Genomic DNA, 23,101 nt, shown 5'->3' with positions numbered 1-23,101 from the left:
GTTTCTTTTCTGAGGAGAATACGAAAGAGAGGGGCTATTGTTTTTTGTTTTGTTTTTTTTTTTAGAAAAGTTTTCTTAAAATGGCACTGCCCAGCTGCAGGGTGACCCATGGGTGGGGGAGAGCGTATAACCCCTCCATGTCCTAATATTTTGTGGATCCCCTCTTCCAGGGCCGGTGCAAGGGTATTAGGTGGCCTGGGTGGAACTGTCTGCCTTGTGACCCATTCTCCCCTCCGCCCTGGCCCAAACTCACAAGTACAAGGTCGACATATATAATAGATTTTACATGAAAAGGGACATTCAAGATGGAGTTTTCTGGGATATTTCCAGCAGTGCATGTAAATATAATACACATATGGTTTGTGAACCAGAAACCCTTGCTAAAAGGTTGGAACTCGTATGGTATTAGACCTATCGTAATGCATGTTGGGTGTAGGCTTGGTACTCAAAGCCAGGAATAAAGTGAATTACAATTACAATATAGTGAACCTCCTGTACCAAAACAGCACTAAGTGCCAGCACTCAAAAAGTAACAACCCTACTTCTGAAAAGGCAACGCTGTATATATTACACCAGGCCCTAAAACACCAATACACCACAAGCTTAGCTGCTATAGAACCCTACACAGAAACTGCGCACTAAGAGGCTGATGCAATGCCATGAGCTCAGGCTAGTGTGTTGATTAACCCACGGTTGGACGTGCGTCCATAACCCCTTATGCAAAACGGGGGTTAGCGCATCCAAACCAGCGCGTAGCTAATAGCGCTTATCACATGTAAATTCATGTTGATGAGACTATTAGCCACTTACATAAAAAAAAAAGTGCGCCCAACACACATTTTTACTTTCAAAAATTAACGCCTGCCCCGGTGCAGGTGTTAAGTCTTAAGGAGCCCCTAAAGTTAACAGAAAAGCAGAACATACTGTAGTTCCTCCGACTTAATACTGTGGAAATATTAAGTTGGAGGAACAAAAAAAAGGAGTAAGGTTAAAAAAAAAAAACTCTTGCCAGTAGTCAGGTTGGGAAAACGGATGCTCAATTAACGAGCGTCCATTTTCCTAACCCGTGCACAGTCACGTCTCCTGGGTGCCTGATGCCAAGGAGGTGCTAGGGACGCACAATTACCCCCAGTGCCTCCTTTTTAAAGCAGTGGCTCATTTGCCTACTGCATCGCACGCCCAGGAGAGGCGGATGAGCGCCCGTTAGGAAAGCCGCTCGATCGTGAGCGCCCGTTTTTCGTGCGCTGATATTGTATTGGTCTGTATCACCCATGCAGAACACAGACAAAACCTCACCAAATATGGAATAAAAAGACTATAAGGTAAAAATTAAAAATGTACAGACAAAAACTGAACTGGAAACCACGATACTGGATTCTGGGTGCAGCGCAATAATGGGAAAACAGAAACACTGACTCCGTTGAGAGAGAATATGTATTGGCCTAAACAGAAAATTACTTCCCTAAAACAATATCTCATCAATTAATAAGGGCACGTATATAATCAATTTCAAGTAAACCTAAACATATTCATTAAAAAATATTTTATTCTTTTAAACAACTTACAAATCAAGTATATAAACAATTAAATGTGTACCCACTTATGTTTATATATCAAAATTTTGTATAACAAATTAAAAAAAAAATAGTAAAGAATAATAAAAAAATCACAAACACATACCCACCAAAACACTCCCATAAACGTCCAAGACAAAATTATAAAGAAAATTACAAAATAACAAAAAGTAAAATGTAAATATATGCAATTTTTGCAGTTTACATAAATAGTCTGTAGATTATCCCTAAAGTATATAAACTGTTCCTCAAAAAATTTCCAAATTTTCATCCAAGATGTAAACCTTCATATACAGGGAAATTCCCATGGGTTTGAATGCGAAACATAGATGTTAATATACATGGGAATCCCAGACTTCATATGTAAGAGAACTTGCAGCGTTTTCAGTTGGGTCGCCTCGGTGCAGACGTTTTGCTGGTTGGAGGATTCTGTTTTCCTAGTGGTCTCGCCGCGGTATTTCTTTGGTGACACGAGTCCTTTTGCATGATTTAAGATTAATAAGCGAGTCTGGTGCCAGGATGAGAGTGAAGCCCCGAAGCAGGCAAGCATTGCCGCTGTTGAAATATAAGCTTGTAGCTGACAAGAAGTGTTCCCCCCAAAGGCTCAGGACACCTGAGTGAACCACGGCCAAGTGGGCACCGCACCTGATATAGGAACAAGTGGCACCTGACGCTGTGTCACTTGTATATACCTGGCACCTGAATGTGCAGTAGGCATGCATGCGTGTCACCCAGAATCGTAGGAGGCGCTGATCAGCTTGTGGATTTTCTTCAATGAATTTTGTCGGCTCTCTTTCCTTTGTGTGACCTCACTCTTATTTTTGTTGGCTCTTTCTACCTGCAGGGCGTTACAGAGGGATACAATGGCACCATCTTTGCCTACGGGCAGACAGGAAGTGGGAAGTCGTTCAGCATGCAGGGCATCCCGGATCCGTCAGCTCAGCGGGGTATCATACCGCGAGCATTTGAACATATCTTTGACTACGTGCAGGTAAGTGGCAGATGGGGCATGCTATAGCTTTATAGAGCATCTTTCGCATAAGCTGTTTCCCAGAGTGATTTGTAAGAACGTAAGTGGTGTCCTTTTGGGATAGACTAATGGTCCATCGAGCCCAGCGTCCTGTCTCTGACACTGGCCAGTTTGGATCACTTGGAAGCTGGACATGTATGTATGACTTTGTGTATAAAGTAATGAAACGAATGGAAACGAAATTTAAAAAAAATGCCACAAAAAAAAAAAGGGAATGAAACAACTTGAATACAATTTTTGCCCATGCACGCTCCTAATACGCAGCAGCCTGTTGCTCACTCCCACGGTAAGAAGTTGTATTCTGCAAATCATCCTAGCTAATAATTGTTAATGGACCTGCCCGCCTGAAACTTGTCCAAACATTTTCTAAACTCCACTATACTATTAACATTGACCACATCCTCCAGCAACAAATTCCACAGCTTAATTGTGCGTTGACTGAAAAAAATGCTTTATTAAATTTTGTTTTAAATCTGTTACTAGTTTCATTGAGTGTCCCTTAGTCTAGTATTGTTTGAAAGAGTAAACATTCCCTATTACACCTCTCATTCTTTTATAATCCTCTGTCATGTCTCTTCTCCAAAAACCATAAGAGAGGGTAAGAAGTGTTCTAGCAGTTTTAGGATATGTGCATGCTGCACAGGGAGGAAGGAGTGCCAGTTGGAGGTTAAGGAAACACAGAGGGAGGTTAAGTGACCTTTTGAAGGTTTCACAGTGAGTAAGTAGCAGCGATGAGACATAGAAGCAAGGCCGTAGCTCTGTGCTCTATTTGCTGGACTCTCGTGATCCTGTGGAAAACGTGGAACTTTCTGGTGTCAGTGAGATGTGGTGGGGCAGATGGTGCTTTCTGCCTCTCTGAGATTGGGAGCAGAATTGGCATCACGGTTGGAGAGGCCCTGTAACCCTTTCCGGAGGGGAAAGAGGGACAAGATCAAAATATCGGACTTTATTGGACAGCTCTAAATCCTATCCTCTTGCACATGCACATGTGCTGAAATGGTTCTCGAGAGCCTGTTAAATGAAAATATCGGGGGGAGGGTTACATTAGTGAAGCACAGCAGGTGAGAACCCCTGCATAACAAATCGGTAGCACATCGCTGTGCAAGTGTGCACATAAACCTTATTGCATGATAACATACTTTTATGCCATAAACTTTAAAGCAGTGAATAGTTTATAAAATAGTATGAGTATGATACTAAAATTGTGCTGAGCTCCTCAGCATAGGTGCTCGTATTCAGCAACCATAAGGCGCCTTAACACTGCTGAATTCCTTAAACTAAGGCCAGCTATGGCCTCTCCTAAGTTGAGGCTCCTAAATTGACCTGGCCCCGCCTACTTTTAAGGTGCTTAAATTTTGGTTAATAGCGGAGGTAGGGGCGGGTGAATTTTTAATTAAGACATAAAAACATAAGAATATAAGATATGCCATACTGGGTCAAACCAAGGGTCCATCAAGCCCAGTATCCTGTTTCCAACAGTGGCCAATCCAGGCCATAAGAACCTGGCGAGTACCCAAACATCAGCTAGATCACAAGCTACTATTGCTTATTAATTACCGTCATAGCAGTTTATGGATTTATCCTCTAGGAACTTATCCAAACCTTTTTTAAACCCATTTACACTAACTGCTGTAACCACATCCTCTGGCAATGAATTCCAGAGCTTAACTATGCGCTGAGTGAAAAAGAACTTTCTTCGATTTGTTTTAAATGAGCTACTTGCTAACTTTGAGTGCTCCCTGGTCCTTCTATTATCTGAGAGAGTAAATAACCAATTTACATTAACTTGTTCAAGTTCTTTCATGATTTTGTAGACTTCTATCATATCCCCCCTCCCTTGTCTCTTCTCCAAACTGAACAGCCCTAACTTCTTTAGCTTTTCCTCACAAGGCAGGTATTCCATGCCCCGTATCATTTTGGTCGCCCTTCTCTGCACTTTCTCCAGTTGTTGCGACCGTCGCTGCCCGACATCTCCACTACGCCCACCTTACCTCTTTGGCGACTCCCTCTTTGCTTGATGGAAGATTGGCCGCCGCGGCATCATCTTGCCGACCTCCTCCGGCGTCCCCGGACTGGCTAGACGCTGCACTCCGCCATGTTTCCCAGAAGCCTAAGGGCGCGCGTGTGCGCGTTGTGGCCCCGACTCAAGTACCAGCAGTGGTGTGAACCTCGGGGGCGTCCCCCTGAGATGACGTCATCCTTACCGGATACTTAAGGTCTCTGAATTCGCTAACTAATCGAGTTAGCAAAGGAACGGAAAGGATTCCTAGCTTCCTCCAGGTATCGCTGTGGATGGGATTCGCTCTCCGCATACTGTGCTACTCTGCCTCCTCGGACTTTACCAGAGGTACCCGCTCCTCGGGGGCCTCGCTCTCTCTCTTGCTTTTCAGGTCGCAGTCTGGAACCGGTACTCGCTCCTCGAGGGCCCACGTTCCCGGACTTGCTACTGAATAGCACTTCTGCCAGGAAGTCTTCGCTGCCTACAACACCAGTGAGTTACCATCTCTCTCTCAGAGCGTTCCCTGGAACCAGGTACTCTCTCCTCGAGGGCCTAATTCATGTCCAGTTCCTGGGCTGCTTCTAAGAGACTATTGTGTGAGTGTTAGCATCAAGGTTCTGTTCCTGAACTCACTATATTCAGTTTCTCTACAGCTCAGTTATCCAGGATCGCTGTTCCAGTAACTGAGGGACTACAGCCCAGCCGGGCACTACCAGCTCACTACTGCCACCTCTGATGGTTCAATATACTGTTTAATAAAAGAACTAGTGTGTGTCTGTCTCCAAACTCTGAGCCTGACCAGTGGTCCCTCTCGGGATCTTCCCCCGAGGGCGTGGTCATCAGCCATCGGCCCAAGGATCCACCCACAACTATCTCAAACACTAACACCAGTGCAGCTATATCCTTTTTGAGATGTGGTGACCAGAACTGCACACAGAATTCAAGATGCGGTCTCACCATGGAGCGATATAGAGGCATTATGTCATCCTCTGTTTTATTTGCCATTCCCTTCCTAATAATTCCTAACATTCTGTTTGCTTTTTTGATCGCCACAGCACACTGGACCGACTATTTCAATGTATTATCCACTATGACACCTAGATCTCTTTCCTGGTTGATAACTCCTAAGGTAGAATCTAACATTGTAACTACAGCAAGGGTTATTTTTCCCTATGTGCATCACTTTGCACTTGTCCACGTTAAATTTCATCTGCCATTTGGATGCCCAGTCTTCCATTCTCACTAGGTCCTCCTGCAATTCATCATAATCCGCTTGAGATTTAACCACTCTGCATAATTTTGTCTCATCCACAAATTTGATTACCTCACTCAACATACCCCTTTCCAGATCATTTATACATATATTAAAAAGCACTGTCCAAATACAGATCCCGGAGGGACTCCACTGTTTAACCTTTTCCACTGTGAAAACTGACCATTTAAAACTACTCTCTGTTTCCTGTCTTTTAACCAACTTGCAATCCACAAAAGGACATCACCTCCTATGTCATGACTTTTTAGTTTTCTTAAAAGCCTCTCATTCGGGACTTTGTCGAATGCCTTTTGAAAATCCAAATATACCGGTTCACCTTTGTTCACATGTTTATTCACCCCTTCAAAAAAAATGTAGGAGATTTGTGAGGTAAAACTTCCCTTGGGTAAATCCATGCTGGCTGTGTCCCATCAAACCATGTCTATCTAAATGTTTTGTGATTTTATTCTTTATTGCAGTTTCCACAATTTTTCCCAGCACTGACGTCAGGCTCCCCAGTCTATTGTTTCCCGGATCACTCCTGGATCCCTTTTTAAATATAGGCGAATAGAGATCAAGTCAACTTAAATCTTTTGATTCTCAAGCTATATATAAACAGTTGATTTTGGTAATAAATCACTTTTACACAATGCATAGAACAAGCAAAGAACCCATAACATAAACCACAGTGTAGCCCTCTAATTGCTCATGTTATTGATCCTCCCAATGCCGTGACAAAAGCACAACTCGCATAAATACACACACTCATATGTCCTCATTCTCACAGCTTGGATCTCTCTCTCTCTCTCTCGTCTCATCTGGCTGGATCCTTCCTGTTTGGTAACTGGCACCTCCTTTTTACTGTGCCAGGATGAAGGAAGGGAGTGAAGGAGGATAATGGCTACCTTGCTAAATTGTCATTTTAGATGCCCGGCAATGCCCCCTTCTCCAAATTCCCTCCTAGTCCTAGCAGGGTTGTACTGTAGCAGTGATCCTTGCAGACATGAGACTGTGTGTGTGTGTGTGTGTGTGTGTGTGTGTGTTTTTTAATGCCTGGCATATATGTATACAACATGGCACAGTATATGTGGTCAGTGGCTTGTGAGTTGAGGTGCAGTGTAGCGTGTGAACACACATGGCATTTTCCTATACACTGAAGGCTTTTCTCTTGGTTTTGTGTAGTGCGCTGAGAATACAAAGTTCCTGGTCAGAGCCTCGTACCTGGAGATTTATAATGAGGATATCCGGGACCTCCTAGGGGAGGACACCAAGAGGAGGCTGGAGGTGAGGACAGAAATGAGGGGTGCGCAGACAGCAGTGTAACATCAATTGCTGTCCCCTGCAGACTCCGTGGGAGAGTTGGGGGAGAGAATAAGTTTCCCTGTGTGCCTCAGACATTTTCCACCCCGGGCACAGACTCTAAGGGGCAGGATTGGGGGGGGGGGGGGGGAGGGTGCCGCCCATCAGTACTACCTCTCCAGCAGAGGGGGAGGATGAGGGATCGCCTCTCCTTGGCACAGACTCTTGTGATGGGGATGGTGGGTTGTTTTGTTTTTTTTGCTATGTCAGTGATTCTGGCAGGGGATGAGGGAGGGGTGTTCAGGTTTTACAGGGTGACTCTCTGAATTGTAACATTATGATGTCCCTTAAGGAAGGATCCGGCTCAGTGTTTGCCTGCACAGGCCTCTCTCCCGTCTCGGGCTTTGTTTTGTGTCCATGGCAACCTGGGTTTCCATGGCAGCCACTGGTGCTGCAGTGAGCCCCCAGGAGGATGTTAGGAAAGTGGCGATGCTACCACAGTAACACTGTCAGGCTCCTGGCAGCACCTTTTGCCACTGGGCTACAAATTACAGCAAAGCCATTTCCTTCAGGTTTGGCCGGTCTGTGCGTTGGGGGTGGATGGAGCTGGAGACCCTGGGACTATATGTGCTCGGACATTCAATAAAACTTGTTTGGGCTTTGCATTCTCCAAAGGAAACCTTTCATTTAGATTTGGTATCTCTCTTATGAAAATGTTTCAGTGAATTAGGTTAATGTGTGAGCTAACAAGATTAAAGATAAGCAGACAGCAGGAATATTTGTACACATATAGTTGTGCCAATGAACCTCAATCCTGCCCTGCAGCATCCCCTGTTATTCCAGTACTGAAACCCACACACATGCAGTTCTGCTAATGCACCTCAGTCCTGACCTCCAGCACCTTTTGCTGTTCCAGTACTGAGACCCACAGACATGCAGTTCTGCTAATGCACCTCAGTCCTGACCTCCAGCACCTTTTGCTGTTCCAATACTGAGACCCACACACATGCAGTTCTGCTAATGCACCTCAGTCCTGACCTCCAGCACCTTTTGCTGTTCCAATACTGAGACCCACAGACATGCAGTTCTGCTAATGCACCTCAGTCCTGACCTGCTCATTTATTATGCCAGTAACCAGACAGTCCCTCATCTCTAATACACCTCACTTCTGCCCCCTAGCAACATCTGCTATTGTGACCCCTATACACAGCTCTGACAATGTACCTTATTCCTGCCATCTACCACCCCCTACCATTCCATTATTGAGACCCCCCAAATAGAACTCTACTAATTCAACTCACTCTACTAATTCAACTCAACTCTGACTTGAACTACAGAGCCCCCTGCTGAGATCCACACACAGTTCTGCCAATGCACCTCCGTCCTTCCCCGCCCCCCACAGATCCATCAGTCCTGTCCTACAGTGCCCTATGCTGTTTCTTGTTGCAGCTGAAGGAGCACCCTGAGAAGGGGGTGTATGTGAAGGGGCTGTCTATGCACACTGTACATAATGTGGCAGAGTGTGAGCGAATAATGGAGACCGGGTGGAAGAACAGAGCTGTGGGTTATACCCTGATGAACAAGGACTCCTCGCGATCCCATTCCATCTTTACCATAAATATGGAAATCTGCTCGATAGGTAGGTGCTGTCCGCAGTTCAGCAGGGCCTCATAGCTGTGTGTGTGTGTGTGTGGGAGGAAGGGAAGTGGCCGCTGTAACTCTGACTTCCTCCTGCTCCTGGTATTTGCAGCACAGCTTTTTTTTTTTTTGCCTTTTTATTTTATGTGGATAACCATGCAAACCACTGTGCTGCAGCAGCTACTGGCGGTGGCTCAGAGTTACCCGCAGGGCGCCGAGCCTCGCCAAACAGTTTCCGAAGAACGGAAGCCCTGTCCTTTATCCCTGGGGGGGCTGTGAGCAATAACTTCGCAGTGCTCCTAGGCCAAAGGTGTAACAGATGCTCATCGGACACGAACCCACGTGTACTGTGTAGTCACTGCCAGCTCCGAGCATTCCTCGTTGCTTTTCTCTGCACTCTGGGGTCCTGGATGGCAGTGCTTGACACCAGGAAGAAATGGCGCTTGGTCAAAGTTTAGGTTTTGCTGCAAAAAATTCTTCTCTGAATTATACTGATGCACAAGTATGTGTGTTTAAAAGACTGCACATGTCTCAAAGGATGCACCTTGGACTGGTTGTACCTGCGTCCTTAACCTCCTCCATTGGCAGAACTGCAGTAATATTGTGTAGAGATCGTTTTGACATCTTAGGGTGGGTGTAGTTGACCCATTTGTTTCCCAAGTGTATCCCATGCCACCTTCTAATTCTTGGACTCAGTTTCACAGCCACTAATGCTGGTTAAATGGCAATTTTTAACTTAGTGAATCTGCTGTCTGAAATTTACCCTCCCTCAATGCTCCTAAAGATATGTGCAGGCTTATACAAATTGCAAGCTTTTAGCCGTATTTGGGGGAGGCAGTTTCGGGAGGTGGGGGGTGGGAAGAGAAGGGGCAGGGAAAATAACAGGTGTGGATTCTGTTTTCAGTTCTGCGTGCATAAGGTTCCATAAAACATTTACCCAGACAGATGGCAGGTAATTTTCCTTTTGAAATTTTGGTGCAGAATCTGCAAGTAAAACGTACATTTGAGCTTTGCACCAAAGCAGACAATTTGAAACTTGCCCCCATAATGTTGTGTTACAGAACGTAATTGATATAAGGTTACAAACAGTCTAGAAAATTGGGATCAGAGCTACCCACTTGTGGCTGCTGCTTGGCTAGCCGGTTACGTTTGCTCAGTTTTTAACGTCTTGAAAGGAAAACTGCTCCTGAACAGCCCTGTGCCAGGTCTCCTGTTTGCCAGGGTTGGCAGAGTTTCGGGTGCGTTATGTTGGCCGCAGAGGGCCCCCTCCCGCTGCAGGGACCTCCTGTGAACAGCACAGGGCAAGGCCGGAGGACTCGGGCTCCTCGGAGACGTCTCCTCCCGCCCCCTTGGGCCGGTGCTGGAACCCTGTGCCCATGGGTGTTCATCCTGCTGATGGCCAAGAGCCGGAGGGATGATGCAGAAATTAAAAAAAAAAAAAAAAAGGCCTGCAAATGGAATGCAGGGCGGGTGGAACGCAGCATTTGGAGTGAATTCTTTCCTTAGCCGATGCCAACTGACAATTAACTGACATCATTAGAGAATGGCCCTCCGAGGGTTGAATGACAGGGCATTGGGAATGGCTGACCCAGCACCTGATGAGATCACACACAGGAAGAACGCATCCTGCACGTCGCATTCTGTCGCCGCTGCGGTGCAGCGGAGAGAGAGAGTGTGAATCAGTGGCAGCGAGGGGCTGTGAGCTGAATATCACAGAGCAGTTTCATACAGGCAAGCCAAGGGGGGGGGGTCCTTTTTTTATTAACGTGGCGGCACCGTAAAGACGAACGCGGCTCTGTGCCGCGTGCGGTGTTTCAGGATTCCCAGTGGCGAGTAGCAACGGCAGTGAACTCTGCCCGGATCAGTTAAACATTTTCACTTTTAAAATTCCTTAGGCTGCTCCCCCCCCCCCTTGCAGGTCCCCCTAAGCCTGTGGAATCGGAGAAACGTAGGAGACATGGACAGGAAATCGCCACTTGGTCCATCTGGTTTGCCCATTTGTCCTTGCTACTGTGTTGTCCCAAATCTTACTTGATCTGTGATTTTCCTCTTTTCTTGTTGCCATTAAAGTCCCTTTGTGGATGTTCCAGGCCTACTTGATGTTTTTTGTTGCTGCTTTTTGGCTCCCATCCCTCACATTGGCAGTCAGGGCCCCAGATGTCGACCACCATCTCAGTGAAAATGTATTTTCTCACATTCCTATTGAGTTTTCCTCCCTTCGACTTCATATGACACCCCATATTCTATGGAAAATGTTACTCTCTGGTCTTTTATTGAGGCCTGCTAGCTATTTGAATGTTTGTATCATATGTCTCTCTTCCCTTGGTTCTATTAGTATTAGATGTACACAAAAAAGTTAAGATTTAAAAGTAGCCTCAAAAGAAGTGGAGTTTTAGGCTGGATTTGAAGAGAGGGAGCATGACACAAAGAGTCTAAGATGACCTTCTGTAGTCCTAGAGGACTGGCAGGATGGTGCTGTTATCCTCAGAGATACGGTAGATACAAAGGGGGGAGAGCAGTGCTGGGCACAGGCATGGTCTGGTCTGGGACCCAGACAGAAAAAGGAGGACCAAAAACTGCATGCCTGCCAACAATTACCTAAATCCACCCAAGCAATCGGGCAGTGTGAGAGGCTCAGAAAAGGAAGGGAAAGGGCCTGCTACCTTGAACAGCTGATCAACCAGCAGCAACAGGAAGGAAAATCAGTGCAGGGGCTGTGAGCCAGTGCATGTTCACAGGCCCTGCATTGTCCCCACCCCTTCCTCCTGCTCATGGCTTCCTATTACCAAGGAAAGCCATGTGAGATGTGAGGCCAGTCCGGGACCTCTGAGTGCACACTGGCTCACAGGCCCTGTGCCGAGTTTTACTTCTCTTGGTGCTGCCACCCCCCGAGCCCTGCCAGATCTGCCAAAAGAGATGATGAGGGCTGGAGATGGAAATAGGGTAAGGACTGGGCCCAGGGAAGGGACCAACGGGGAGATGGAAGAAGGGAGAGAACCTGGAAAGGAAGCAGAGGACCCAGGAAGGGGGCCATGGTGGAGGGACAGGGTGGCAGGCAGAGAGGGACTGGCAATGGGCTGGAGGAGGAAAGGAATGAATCATAGTGGAGCAGGAGACAGAAGACCTGGGAAGGGGGTAGGAATGAGGTGGGGGATAGGAGACGGACAACTTGGCAAGGGACCATTGTGGGAGAACAGGATGGAGAAAACCCAGGAAAGGACCATGGGACATAAAGAAGAGAACATGAGAATAGGCTATGGGAGGGGTAGGATGCAGTTAATTTCCCCATATAAAACACCTTCCAGATGCACTTATTTAAGGACAACAATGTAGGCCATGGATATTTTCCTCCAACAAGCAACAATTTTACATCTTGCAGCAAATACAATTTGAGCTAACCATTCTAGATGTTGATCACGTTACTTTCTGAAATGACAGAATGCAAGGTGTTGAAAGATCCAATTTTTTTTTTTTTTTTTACTGTAGTTGTCAGATTCAAATATTTTTTCTAAAACGATGAAGTTGATATAAGTTGTTGCTGCTGCTCACTGGAAAAGTGTTGTGTTACTGGGTTTGAAAGCACTGCAATGTCATATCTGGAAGGTTATACTTTATGAGCAAATTGACGGCGATAAAGAATGATTGCATTGCTACGTTTCAAGCAGCATGGGACCCTTTGAACTATGGTGTGAAGTGTGATTTTGCCTTTTTTTTTTTTTATGCTGAGTTATAGTTTCCTGATTATTACTGGCTCTGGAAGGGAGAAGAGTTAAGGGATATGTTTTTGGGAGAAAATTGAACCATACTTTGTAGTTGGAGCACTTTGTTTCATTGTTTATTTATTTATTTGTTTAAGAGTATTTATATCTAACCCCGCCAAAGTTTGGGACAGGTTACAACAGTACATACATAATAAGGTTTTGTTTCACGCTTACTGAATGTATAACAAAGCCCCTGTTTACCCGACCCCTTCCCCCCCTCCCCCCAGTTCTATTATCTGTTACACTGAAAAGCCCTGTTGGCTGATTTCACGTTGTATGGAAACCGATGTGATGTTTTCTTAACGAGTATCGGTATATAAAAAACTTTAAATAAATAAATAAAATTAGATTAAAATAAATAACAAAATACAATAACTAATCAAATAAGATAAATATAAAATGACTAACATAAAAATGAATAAAACATAAAATAAAAGGTATAAAACTATAATAAACTGTTAGGACGTATGTAAATCGGGGAAGGCTTGAAGGAATAGATGATGTTTAAGAGCTTTCTTGAATATGTTTTTGTCAGAAATTAGTCTAATATCAAGTGGGATTGAATTCCAAAGTATGGGGCCTGCTATAGAAAATACACGCTCCCTGTTGGAGACTAATCTTGTAGTTTTTGGAGAAGGGACTTGTAGTAGCAGTTTATTTTTGGAGCGGAGATTCTTACACGGAGTGTAAATGTGTAGCATGGCAGAAAGCCAAGATGTGTTGTTACTGTAAATAAGGGTATGGAGAATCATTAATGTTTTATATTGAACACGCCACTTAATTGGGAGCCAGTGTAGTTTATGAAGAACAGGAGTGATGTGGTCATAAGTGTTAGTATTGTGAAGGAGCCGGGCTGTTGAATTTTGTAATAGTTGTAAAGGATGAGTATTTTATTTATTTATTTAATAATTTTTATATACCGACTTTTCATGCAAGCATATCAAATCGGTTTACAGTAGTTGGCAATTAATCATTTAAAATTATTTGCATTTCCAAAGAAGAAAGGAAGTAAATACATTGTTTCATAATATAAATAATTAACATAGTAGTGGTTTGGGGTAGACCTAAGAGCAGGGAATTGCACTAATCAATGCCAGAAAGGATAAAGGATTGGACAACTGTGCAAAAGTGAACTGGGTCGAGCAGGGGTTTGATATGTCTTAATAGTCTGATTTTGAAGCGAGAGTTTTTTAATAGTATTTTAATGTGGGAGTTTAATTCTAGCTTTGGATCTAAAATGACTTCTAGATTGCGTACTTGTTTTACTAAGTTGATAAAGCAGTTATCATGTTGAACAGACGTTGGAATGTTCCCAAAGCGGGGATTTCCTAATACAAGTATTTCTGTTTTTGAAAGATTCAAACTTAATTTATTATGAGTTAGCCATTTTTTGATATTTGAGAGGCATAGTTTAAGGAATTTGAGTGTCTCTAGCCAGGTATGTTTAGTGGGGAAAAAAGAATTGTATGTCCTCTGCGAATATTCTGTAAGTTAGACCAAGAGTAGATAATAATTGGCAAATTGGGGTGAGATATATATATTGAACAAGGCAGCTGAGAGGGGAGATCCTTGTGGTACTGCAGTTTCCATGGCAAAAGGGGGTGGAGTAAGTATGATTGATGTAGATTTGTTGGAACTGGTTTGACAGATAAGATTGAAACCAGTTATATACTGTTCCAGAGATGCCCATATGTGAGAGACGGGTTAGTAAGATTTGATGGTTAATGGTGTCAAATGCTGCCGATAAATCTAGGAAAATGGCAAAGTAAGATGCTCCAAAATCAAAACCACAGAGGATGTCATCAGTGCTGGAGATTAATAACATTTCACTGCTGTAATGTGGTCTGAATCCAAATTGGTATTGGTCTAGGATGGAATGTTGGTTGAGGAAAGAGGTGAGTTCTTTTAGTACAACTGATTCCACGATTTTGGCAAGGAATGGGAGTGATGAAATTTATTTTTATTTAGTATTTATTTATTTATTTAACGTATTTATATACCGTTTTACCAATATGACATTGACCAAAGCGGTTTACAACAACATAATTATAATCAAATCAACATAAAATGTGTCTTTAAAAATAACAAAGAAAAATAATGAAAATAGAATTTGAATAAAAATACAATTTAAAACACGATCAATAACATAAACATTGGATGAGTTAAAAGTTAAAAATACTTGGCCATTACTTTAAAAACTAAAAGAGGGGGAAATCACTTATGTAGGAGAAGAAAAATTACATAAGTGGGACACACCACAGATGAGGGACTTAGAATTATATTTCTGAATATCCAAATGTGGTATTAATGAATAGGATGAATGATTTAGTTATCATATTGTAATAGCATTCAAATTTAACCACGAGGATATTTTGTACAAAATCTTGAACACACAGTGGTGTTTTCCATTATAGAAGACCAACAGCAATGTTAAATTTTTGGGGTTATTTAAGAAGATAAGGGACAGATTGAGGTAAGAAGTAGTATAGAGTTGAGGGCTGTTATTAGTCGGGTTCAAGACTGCATGTTTGTAGGAAATTGTTACTGTGTTCAAAATCAAGCAGTGAATAACATTTCTATTATTGAAAAACTAATATTATATTATATTTTCAATAAAGTATTACAATTTTAGGTAAAAATGGAGTTTTTGGAGTAGTAAATTAATAAGTAATAGTGCTTTTTTTTTTCTTTTTTCCCCAAAATATTTTTTTGGGTTTTTTTGTGTGTATATATATATATATATATATATATATATATATATATATATATATATATATAGGGGAAAAAAGGACTTAGGTTTTCAAGTAAACCATACCAAAAATCTAATTTAGTATATTGACTAAAATCTATTTATTGCAAATACATTAAAACAATAATTTTTTTAATATTTTTTACATAAAACCACTCATGTTTATTGATCCCTTGTGATGATATATTACTTGTTATTTCATACAAACATCTTAACAGTTTTCCAAAGAACCATATCAACCTTAACCCAACTGTTAATAGCCCTCAACACTATTCTACTTCTAACCTCAATCTATCCCTAAAATATTTTGCATTTCCAATCATCTGATGTTAATTGTTGTTGGTCTTTTATATCGGAAAACACCACACTATATTAAATGCTATGAATCGATTTTGTGAGACCGTAGATGCCGCCATAAGGACGGTGAGGTACTTGTAGAAACATTCAAGAGGTGAAGGACGACCTGCTCAATTGCAGGTCTAAATCTAGACGAATATATTTGTATTGGGAAGGAGCGAGTTGGATTGAGATTGTGATGGGTGTTTTATTGCCTAAGGATCCTAAGGTATTGTTAATCTCTCTTCCCCTGTGATTTGCCTATGAAAAAGTTAATTTACCAATTTGTTATTACTGCCAAACCTGAAATTGCTGCATCCTGGAGGAAAGTGTCTGCCTACATTAACATCTTTAATCATATAGGGAAAGTCTTTTTGATGAGGAAATTGACTGCATTGCAAAGGGGTTCTGTGCAACCCTTTTTAAGTGTCTGGGAGTCCTATTTGTCCTGGTGCGACAATCAATCTTGATGTGGTTTTATTTGATTGCTTTATACGATGGGAGGGGAGGCTTTTGGAGGGTGGGTTTAGATCTTGAAAAACAAATCTTGTGGACCTTACTGCTGAAAGTTGTGGGTCCTCTGAGATGCATGCGCTGCCTTTGTTTTGCTTGAGTTTTTCTGTGCTTTTGATATTGCTCAATAACACTTGATTTGAAAAGCCTGTTTATGCTGCAGATGAGAAGGGGAAGGATTACCTTCGGGCTGGCAAACTCAATCTGGTGGATCTGGCTGGGAGTGAGCGGCAGTCCAAAACGGGGGCTACCGGGGAGCGTTTGAAGGAGGCCACCAAAATCAACCTGTCGCTTTCTGCTCTGGGCAACGTCATCTCTGCCCTGGTGGACAGTAAGTCCAAGCACATTCCGTACCGGGACTCGAAACTCACCCGCCTGCTGCAGGACTCCCTTGGTGGGAACACCAAGACGCTGATGGTAGCCTGCCTCTCTCCGGCTGATAACAACTATGATGAGACCCTCAGCACACTGCGGTATGCCAACCGTGCCAAGAACATTAAGAACAAACCACGCATTAATGAAGACCCCAAGGATGCCCTGCTGAGGGAATATCAGGAAGAGATCAAGAAGCTGAGGGCTCTGCTGGCCAAACAGAGAGGAGTAAAAAACCTAGAAGGTAAGGTCCTGTAAAACTTTGTTTGAAAAACTACAAAGCACAGCCAAGGTAAGGGGGTCCTGTCAGGCCACTGGTGTTCTCCCCACGTTAGGAGATCAGCCTGTCCTCTGCCTGGCTCCATTAATACTGCTCCCTGGTTGGGAGCACCGTCTCTTGCTGCCGCTCCTTGTTCCTCTCATGTGATATTTTGGTTCATGAGTGTACCCACAGCTGACTTCCCATGTAGGAATATATAATGATGCGCAGCAAGGGCCAACAAACCAAGCTCACTATTAGGCTTTACTCATATTGTTAGGCACCTAACATCCTCTGTCCCTGGGTACGTTTGCTTACCTTGTATATTTTGCCTGCAGTGTCTCCCATCTTGTACTGCTTCGAACTCTAGTAGCTCTCTGAGCCTCGTGCTTTTGCTCTTGTCTCTTAGTGTTGGAGTCTGAGATGAGGGTACCCTCGCTTCATGAGGACACAGAAGCCGAGAGTCAGCTCATCAGACAGGTACACCTAGGGAGGAAATGAGGGCACGCTTGAAATCACATCAGTATAATACTGCTTACTCTTTTTTTTTTTTTCTAAGGTAAAGCATCCAGGCTTGCTTCTCTAAATCTATGTCTGACTGTTTATCTTTGCCAGGAGCGGCATCTTAGTTTAACTTTGAAAAAGGAGAGGGGAAACGTAGGCAACAAAATCCGGCCTGCCAAAGTCACGAGAAAGTGTTGCATGAGAATATCATGGCAAGAATGCATGGAAGTTAGGGCAGAAGCAGCTGTGATAGGAACATCATAGAATGTTTAATTTTGAAAATCATGCGAGTTCTTCAAAGCTGCTACAAAGTCCTTGCATTCATCCATTAGCTTGGATTCTCAAAGGGAAACTCCACAGAGTACAAAGCATCCTCTGGTCTTCTAGCTCTGTGGGTCCTTAATACAAGTGCTTATTACTGCTCATAGTGTGTGCTCTTGAAACCTTACACTATCAGCAGTGTGTGTGTGTGTGTGGAGGGGGGGTTTCCAGCTTCAGATTGAAAAGGATTTTTCAAACACTGATTTACAGGAAGTATAGACATACATTAAGGTGCCACTTCTCAGAGCTGCCTCTGTGTTTGATGCATTCCCCTTGCTTGTATTGCGAATCTCCCCTCAGTCCCGTTGCTGTCGCACAGGTGAATGTAGTGCTTTCCTTACCTGTCAGGAGTACGAGGTGAGGTTTGCCAGGCTGCAGGCAGATTATGAAGCGGAGCAGAGATCCCGGGCACAGCTGGAGGAGGACATCAGTGCACTGCGCCTCTCCTACGACCAGCAGCTGGCCACGTTGGAAGAGAACCTGAAGAGGAAAGGTCAGCGTGAGGCTGTGTGCCTGGGGGTGGGGAGGCAGGATGGAAGGCTAGACCTGAGTGCTGTCCCACTGGCTGCTAAAACTAACTTCAGCCTTTCTGTATCTAAGTTGCACTTTCTTTGGGGTCGATGCAATATTGAGTGCGAAAAAACGTGCGTCCAAACTGGGCGCACGTTTTTTCAAGGCGTGCACATGCTCCTCTCCTGGACACCCGATGCAATAGATACATTGTGCGTCCCTGGCGTGTCCATGGCATCAGGCACCCAGGAGCTGTGGGTGTGCACCAGTTGGGAAAATGGATGCTCAATTAACAAGCATCCATTTTCCTAACCCATGCACAGCCACGGGTTAGGAAAATGGACACTCGGAAATTGAGCATCCGTTTTCCTAACCTGACCGTGTCAAGATTTTTTTTTTTTTTCATGCTGCTTTCTGTGGTATTTTTGGCTTTTTTTGTGGTGGTTTGGAGCATGTGAAGACTTAATGCCAGTTTCGGGACTGGTGTTAAGTTTTGCATGTTAAAACATGCGCATCAGGTGCATGGTGATTTTTTTGCATTGGGGGTAATAGCTTCAGCTGCATGGCATTTACATGTGATGAGTGCTTTTAGCTACGTGCGTTTTAGATGCGCTGATCCCCTTATTGCATCGGGAGTTATTCTAGCGTGTCCAAAACGCACATCCAACCACGCGGCAAACTGTGCCCTAGGCTGAGCGCGCTGTATTGTGTGTATCATTATTCAGTGGTTACTTACTTTTTGGATTATCTGGATGAATAGTTTGCTCTCTTCTTTCTACTAAAAACCACAAACCTTTGCTAATACACCTCAATCCTGCCCTGCAGCGCCCTCTGCTGTTCCAGTATTGGAACTGTCAACTGCATTGAATTATTCCACCTGGGGAACTGGTTTGTCTGACATTCATGTAGGGCACTATCAAAATTCACAAAACTCATTAAGTTTTTTCTCCTGAGAAAATTGTGCTTATGTATGTATGTTTTCTGTTGCTGCAGATGTGGCTGAACCTCACATAGCTGATGGGACATCAGGGAAGGTAAAGTGAAAACTAGTACCATATAGCGTTGGCTCTAGAAACATCTGCTGTCGGCCGCTGTCTGTGCCTACTGCCCTATACCACCAATTTGTAAAACCAGCAACTACCCCTGGCCACCCATGCATACGCCGGTATACCACCTATTGGAAGAAACAGATGCTGCTGCTCGCTGCTTGCTCATACCCAAGCATAATGCCAATTGTAGAAACATCTGCTGACACCTGCTCATACTGATCAGTTGTGTCAGATGTATGCAGCGCAGTACGGATACACATGAGAGAGTCACTGCTCTGTGGAGTTTACAGTCTAGGCAAGACAGATAGGAGGAGCCACTGCCTGGGCATATTCAAAATTATACCAAAACACACCAAAAAAGGGATATGTACAAGATTATTTCAATAAATTTGTAATTCTGTTCAAGAAACACGGCATCAGAAATAAGTGGTGTCAATTGATGTGCCTCCAACACCTCTCGCCATGCAATGGACCCCCAAGCGGTGACAGTAACACCTAAGGTTTCAGTCATTTGCCGGTCCCTTTCACTTATACCACTTTAAACTACACTAAAATGTCATTATACATAATTTAAACAAAATAACAAAGTATGTCTCCCACCACTAACCTCTAAGATAAAAAGTGTATTCACCCCCCCTCCCCAAAAAAAAGTTTACTACTTAACATTGAAAAACCGAACACGATTCAAAATTGGCAAATGTTCCTTTCAAACCGACTCCTCCAGAGCTCAAAATGGCCGACCTGAGCCCATGTTTTGGCAGATTATTCTGCATGCCTCAGGGGCAAAGTAAATGAAGACCGATGTTTAAACATTTCATTTTTAAATTATGTACAATGACATTTTAGTGCTAATTTTCCACAATAGTCTCACACTACTGAGAGCTCCCAAATTACCCCATGTCACTTAACCTCTCCTCCCTTCACCACCTTTAAATAGCTGTGTGTGGCTGGTGTGCCTGTGATATATTCATGGCGGCAGGACCATCGTAGGGCTAAATGGTGTCCCAGGTGACCACAGAGGGTCCCCCTGCTGATGTAGCTGGCCCCTCCAATGGCAGATCACCATACTGTAGCATCATTCCTGACAGGAGCAAAAGTAATTGATCATGCAACTCTCATTTTGAAGGATTTCCAGCATTCAGTGTTTAAACTTTGCTTTTTTGTGTTTTTTTGTTCTGTAGTTTTTAATTATGATTATTTAGCTGTGTTTTAGTATTTGTTTTAATTGAAATTGTCAGCTATGATGTATGATGTGGACTTCTGACTTACCTTACCCTATCCTGAAATGTATAGAAAGAGGCGAGTTATCAAGTTGAAATATAGATCAACAGATAGACAGAGGAAGTGAGCTCCCGTAGCCACACAGGAGCGGCCATGGAAATTACATTCATCACTATAATGATAGAGGTGGTTGCAGCAGAATGGCTCGCTGGCACCCCAGTGTCCCACCCACCACTTCCAGTGGCCATGCATGAGCTAAATATGGATACAATACCCTGTTCCACCAAGTACACAGAATACCCAGAGGTCCCCAGGCAATTCAAGAATACACACCTATTCCATGAAGTGTCCAAGTAGCACATTTAAAGCAAATCAGAGAAAATACGTTTTCACTTGGTGCGCAATTAAGCTTAGCAACTCATTGCCAGAGGATATGGTAAAGACAGATAGCTGGATTTAAAAAAGATTTGGACAGGTTCCTAGAGGGAAAAGTCCATAAACTATTATTAACCAGGTAGACTTGAGGAAAGCCACTGCTTATCCCTGGGCATAAGCAACTTGGATTCTGTCTACTATTTGGAAACCTGCTAGGTAATTATGACCTGGATTGGTCATTGCTGGGAACAGGATATTGGGCTTGATTGATCTTTGGTCTGATCCAGTGTAGCTGTCCTTATTTACTTCATGCTAAACTGCACTATGGACATGTTGGGAGCCCTCTTCTGGGAGACATGGGGAGAACACTTTTAATATATGTCAGACAAGAGTGATCACGCCGCCTTTTCACCCTCTACCCACACCCTGGCAATGCCTGTGCCTTTTGTCAGCACTTGCTGGCATACACCCTTTCCCATGAGGCAAAGAACCAGAACTTGGTGCCCAGGAAGACGAAAATCAGAAATGTTTTTAAGTTCCATCCTTAAACCAGCCCTGCGCCTCAGTGGTAGGGCTGTCATTTGGGAGATGTGGGTTTCAGTGCCAAGCTTGGCCTCCGTTGTTTAGGTCAGCTGGGCTGGAGCTGCTGTGGAGGGGAGAGGGCAGCGTTTCTGTCATTGCATTTCACGGACATTTACTGGCCTGACTTAGGGCATATAAGCTGGGCTTCTTGAGGGAGTTGCAGTCTGTGACTGCTGGCCAAGGACTATTGCCGTGACAGATGAGCTGCTTGGCTGGGTGGAGGAAATCTCATCAGTCTAATGCTCCAGTAAGGGCCGGTTGCCCATGAGAGCAGAAGGAAACTGCTGGGATCCAAAAAAAGAGGACCTTTTTTTTTTTATGGGGTATAAGTGAAGATATTTGAATGTATTCCACCTTCTAGATATTAATGCCACAAAACCAGTGATCACATCCCAGCTACATCTTTGTGTCCCCTGTCAGTCAGATGCTGCCCAGCCTCAGATAGCTCAGCCCCTGCAGACGAGGAGGGAGATCCCAGGAATGGAAGCTACCGCTGCTGCTCTGGTCTCCCCTGCTACTTTGCCCCTGGATGCTGAGGAAGCGGGCATCTCTGTCGAGCAGTGGCAAGTGCTGGCCAGGTCAGTAGCAAGTTGCACAATGCCGGCTAAGGGGGGGGGAAGAGGAGACAAGGCTGAACTGTGCGGTGTAAACCACAGATAATCCCTGCAGGAAGTCAGGGGTGAGCTGCACGGTGATGGCCACGTGCAAGCATTGCAGGGAGTCAGGAGTGAGCCGATAGGTCCCTGTAGGGATTAAGGGGTGAGCCATGCAATGGCGGCTTCACGTTGAGGGGGGCAAAAATCAAAAGTGTTTATTTGTTTCCACCCTCCCCCCGCCATATACAGGCAAAAGTAAGCACATTGTAAGACTGCTGCAAACTTTGTGGCTGGTCAAAGGAGTGAAAGTGCATGCAGAAATATTATGTCTGGCCCATACCTTGCATCTGCTTCCACACGGATGCAAAGAGTGTGAGTATTTTTCCACCTATGTTGTGCACCCAATGTATTTTAAAAAGGAAACACCATGAGGGAGTTTCCCTTTGAAAATTAGTTTGTATCTTTGGGACTCCAAACTCCATGGGGAGTGTGAAAAAAATGCCCTCCGTAGGGGCAATAATCAAAATGGTCCACACTGGTGCAAATTGCAAGGGTACTTTTTACCATAATGAAAGCAAAGGTCCACACAGGCTTTTGCTTTGATTATCGCCCCCGGAAAGATTACCTGCCTTCTCGTTGCATAATTTTTCCATTGGAAACTATGCAGGCAGGACTCAAACCTGCACGGGCAGCTCCTCTCTCTCTCTCTGTCCCCAAGAATGCCTCCAGAACCCGCGGATAAAAGTGCAAGCGGCATTCAGCAATGAGCTTAGGTAACATTCAGAGTCCCCACTCTCATGGGTATAATGTGGTTTTGCCCCTAGCTGGGTAATTTCAAACAGCTGTCATGAAAAATAGTTGAAAAAATATGCATTGGGAGACACCATCGGTCCTCTTGGAAAATGATGCCACCCGCCTAGGTTCCACTTGCTAAGCTGTGCGTACAGACTTTCCCCGAATTTACGCTGGACGATTTTAAAATCTAAAAGTCCGCGTAGAAGTCCGACCCCTCCCGAGCTCTGCGTCCAGGGACACCTCTGCTCAGTCTGGGTAAACTTATGCCTGAACGCAACACAGGCTTCATACATTTCCATGCATGTCAAGCGGGCAATATCATAAACGGCCATTTCCCTGTACGTACCCGTTTCTGCAGGTAAAACA

The 23,101-nt window shown here is 44.0% G+C and overlaps 1 protein-coding gene across 8 annotated transcripts in view; it reads left to right on the top strand.

Moving 5' to 3' along the window:
• The window catches only part of KIF17 (kinesin family member 17), a 49,196-nt gene that overhangs the window by 18,361 nt on the left and 7,734 nt on the right, over positions 1-23,101 (top strand). For 7 of the 8 annotated variants that reach the window (XR_003852844.1, XM_029578433.1, XM_029578434.1 and 4 more), the window contains 8 exons: positions 2,419-2,565; positions 7,038-7,139; positions 8,604-8,793; positions 16,315-16,767; positions 17,192-17,262; positions 17,908-18,100; positions 19,111-19,151; positions 21,765-21,922. Coding sequence is in view for 7 of the 8 variants with exons in the window: in XM_029578433.1 (XP_029434293.1) it covers positions 2,419-2,565; positions 7,038-7,139; positions 8,604-8,793; positions 16,315-16,767; positions 17,192-17,262; positions 17,908-18,100; positions 19,111-19,151; positions 21,765-21,922 (1,355 nt within the window). In the remaining variant the exon portion in view is untranslated. The remainder of the gene's footprint in view (positions 1-2,418; positions 2,566-7,037; positions 7,140-8,603; positions 8,794-16,314; positions 16,768-17,191; positions 17,263-17,907; positions 18,101-19,110; positions 19,152-21,764; positions 21,923-23,101) is intronic. The other variant, XM_029578432.1, reaches the window with a different exon arrangement.

This window comes from Rhinatrema bivittatum, chromosome 15 (assembly GCF_901001135.1).
Source record: "Rhinatrema bivittatum chromosome 15, aRhiBiv1.1, whole genome shotgun sequence".
NCBI classification, from domain to species: domain Eukaryota; kingdom Metazoa; phylum Chordata; class Amphibia; order Gymnophiona; family Rhinatrematidae; genus Rhinatrema; species Rhinatrema bivittatum.
The sequence above is the reverse complement of the archived record's forward strand: the minus strand, read 5'-3'. Positions and strand labels throughout refer to the sequence as shown.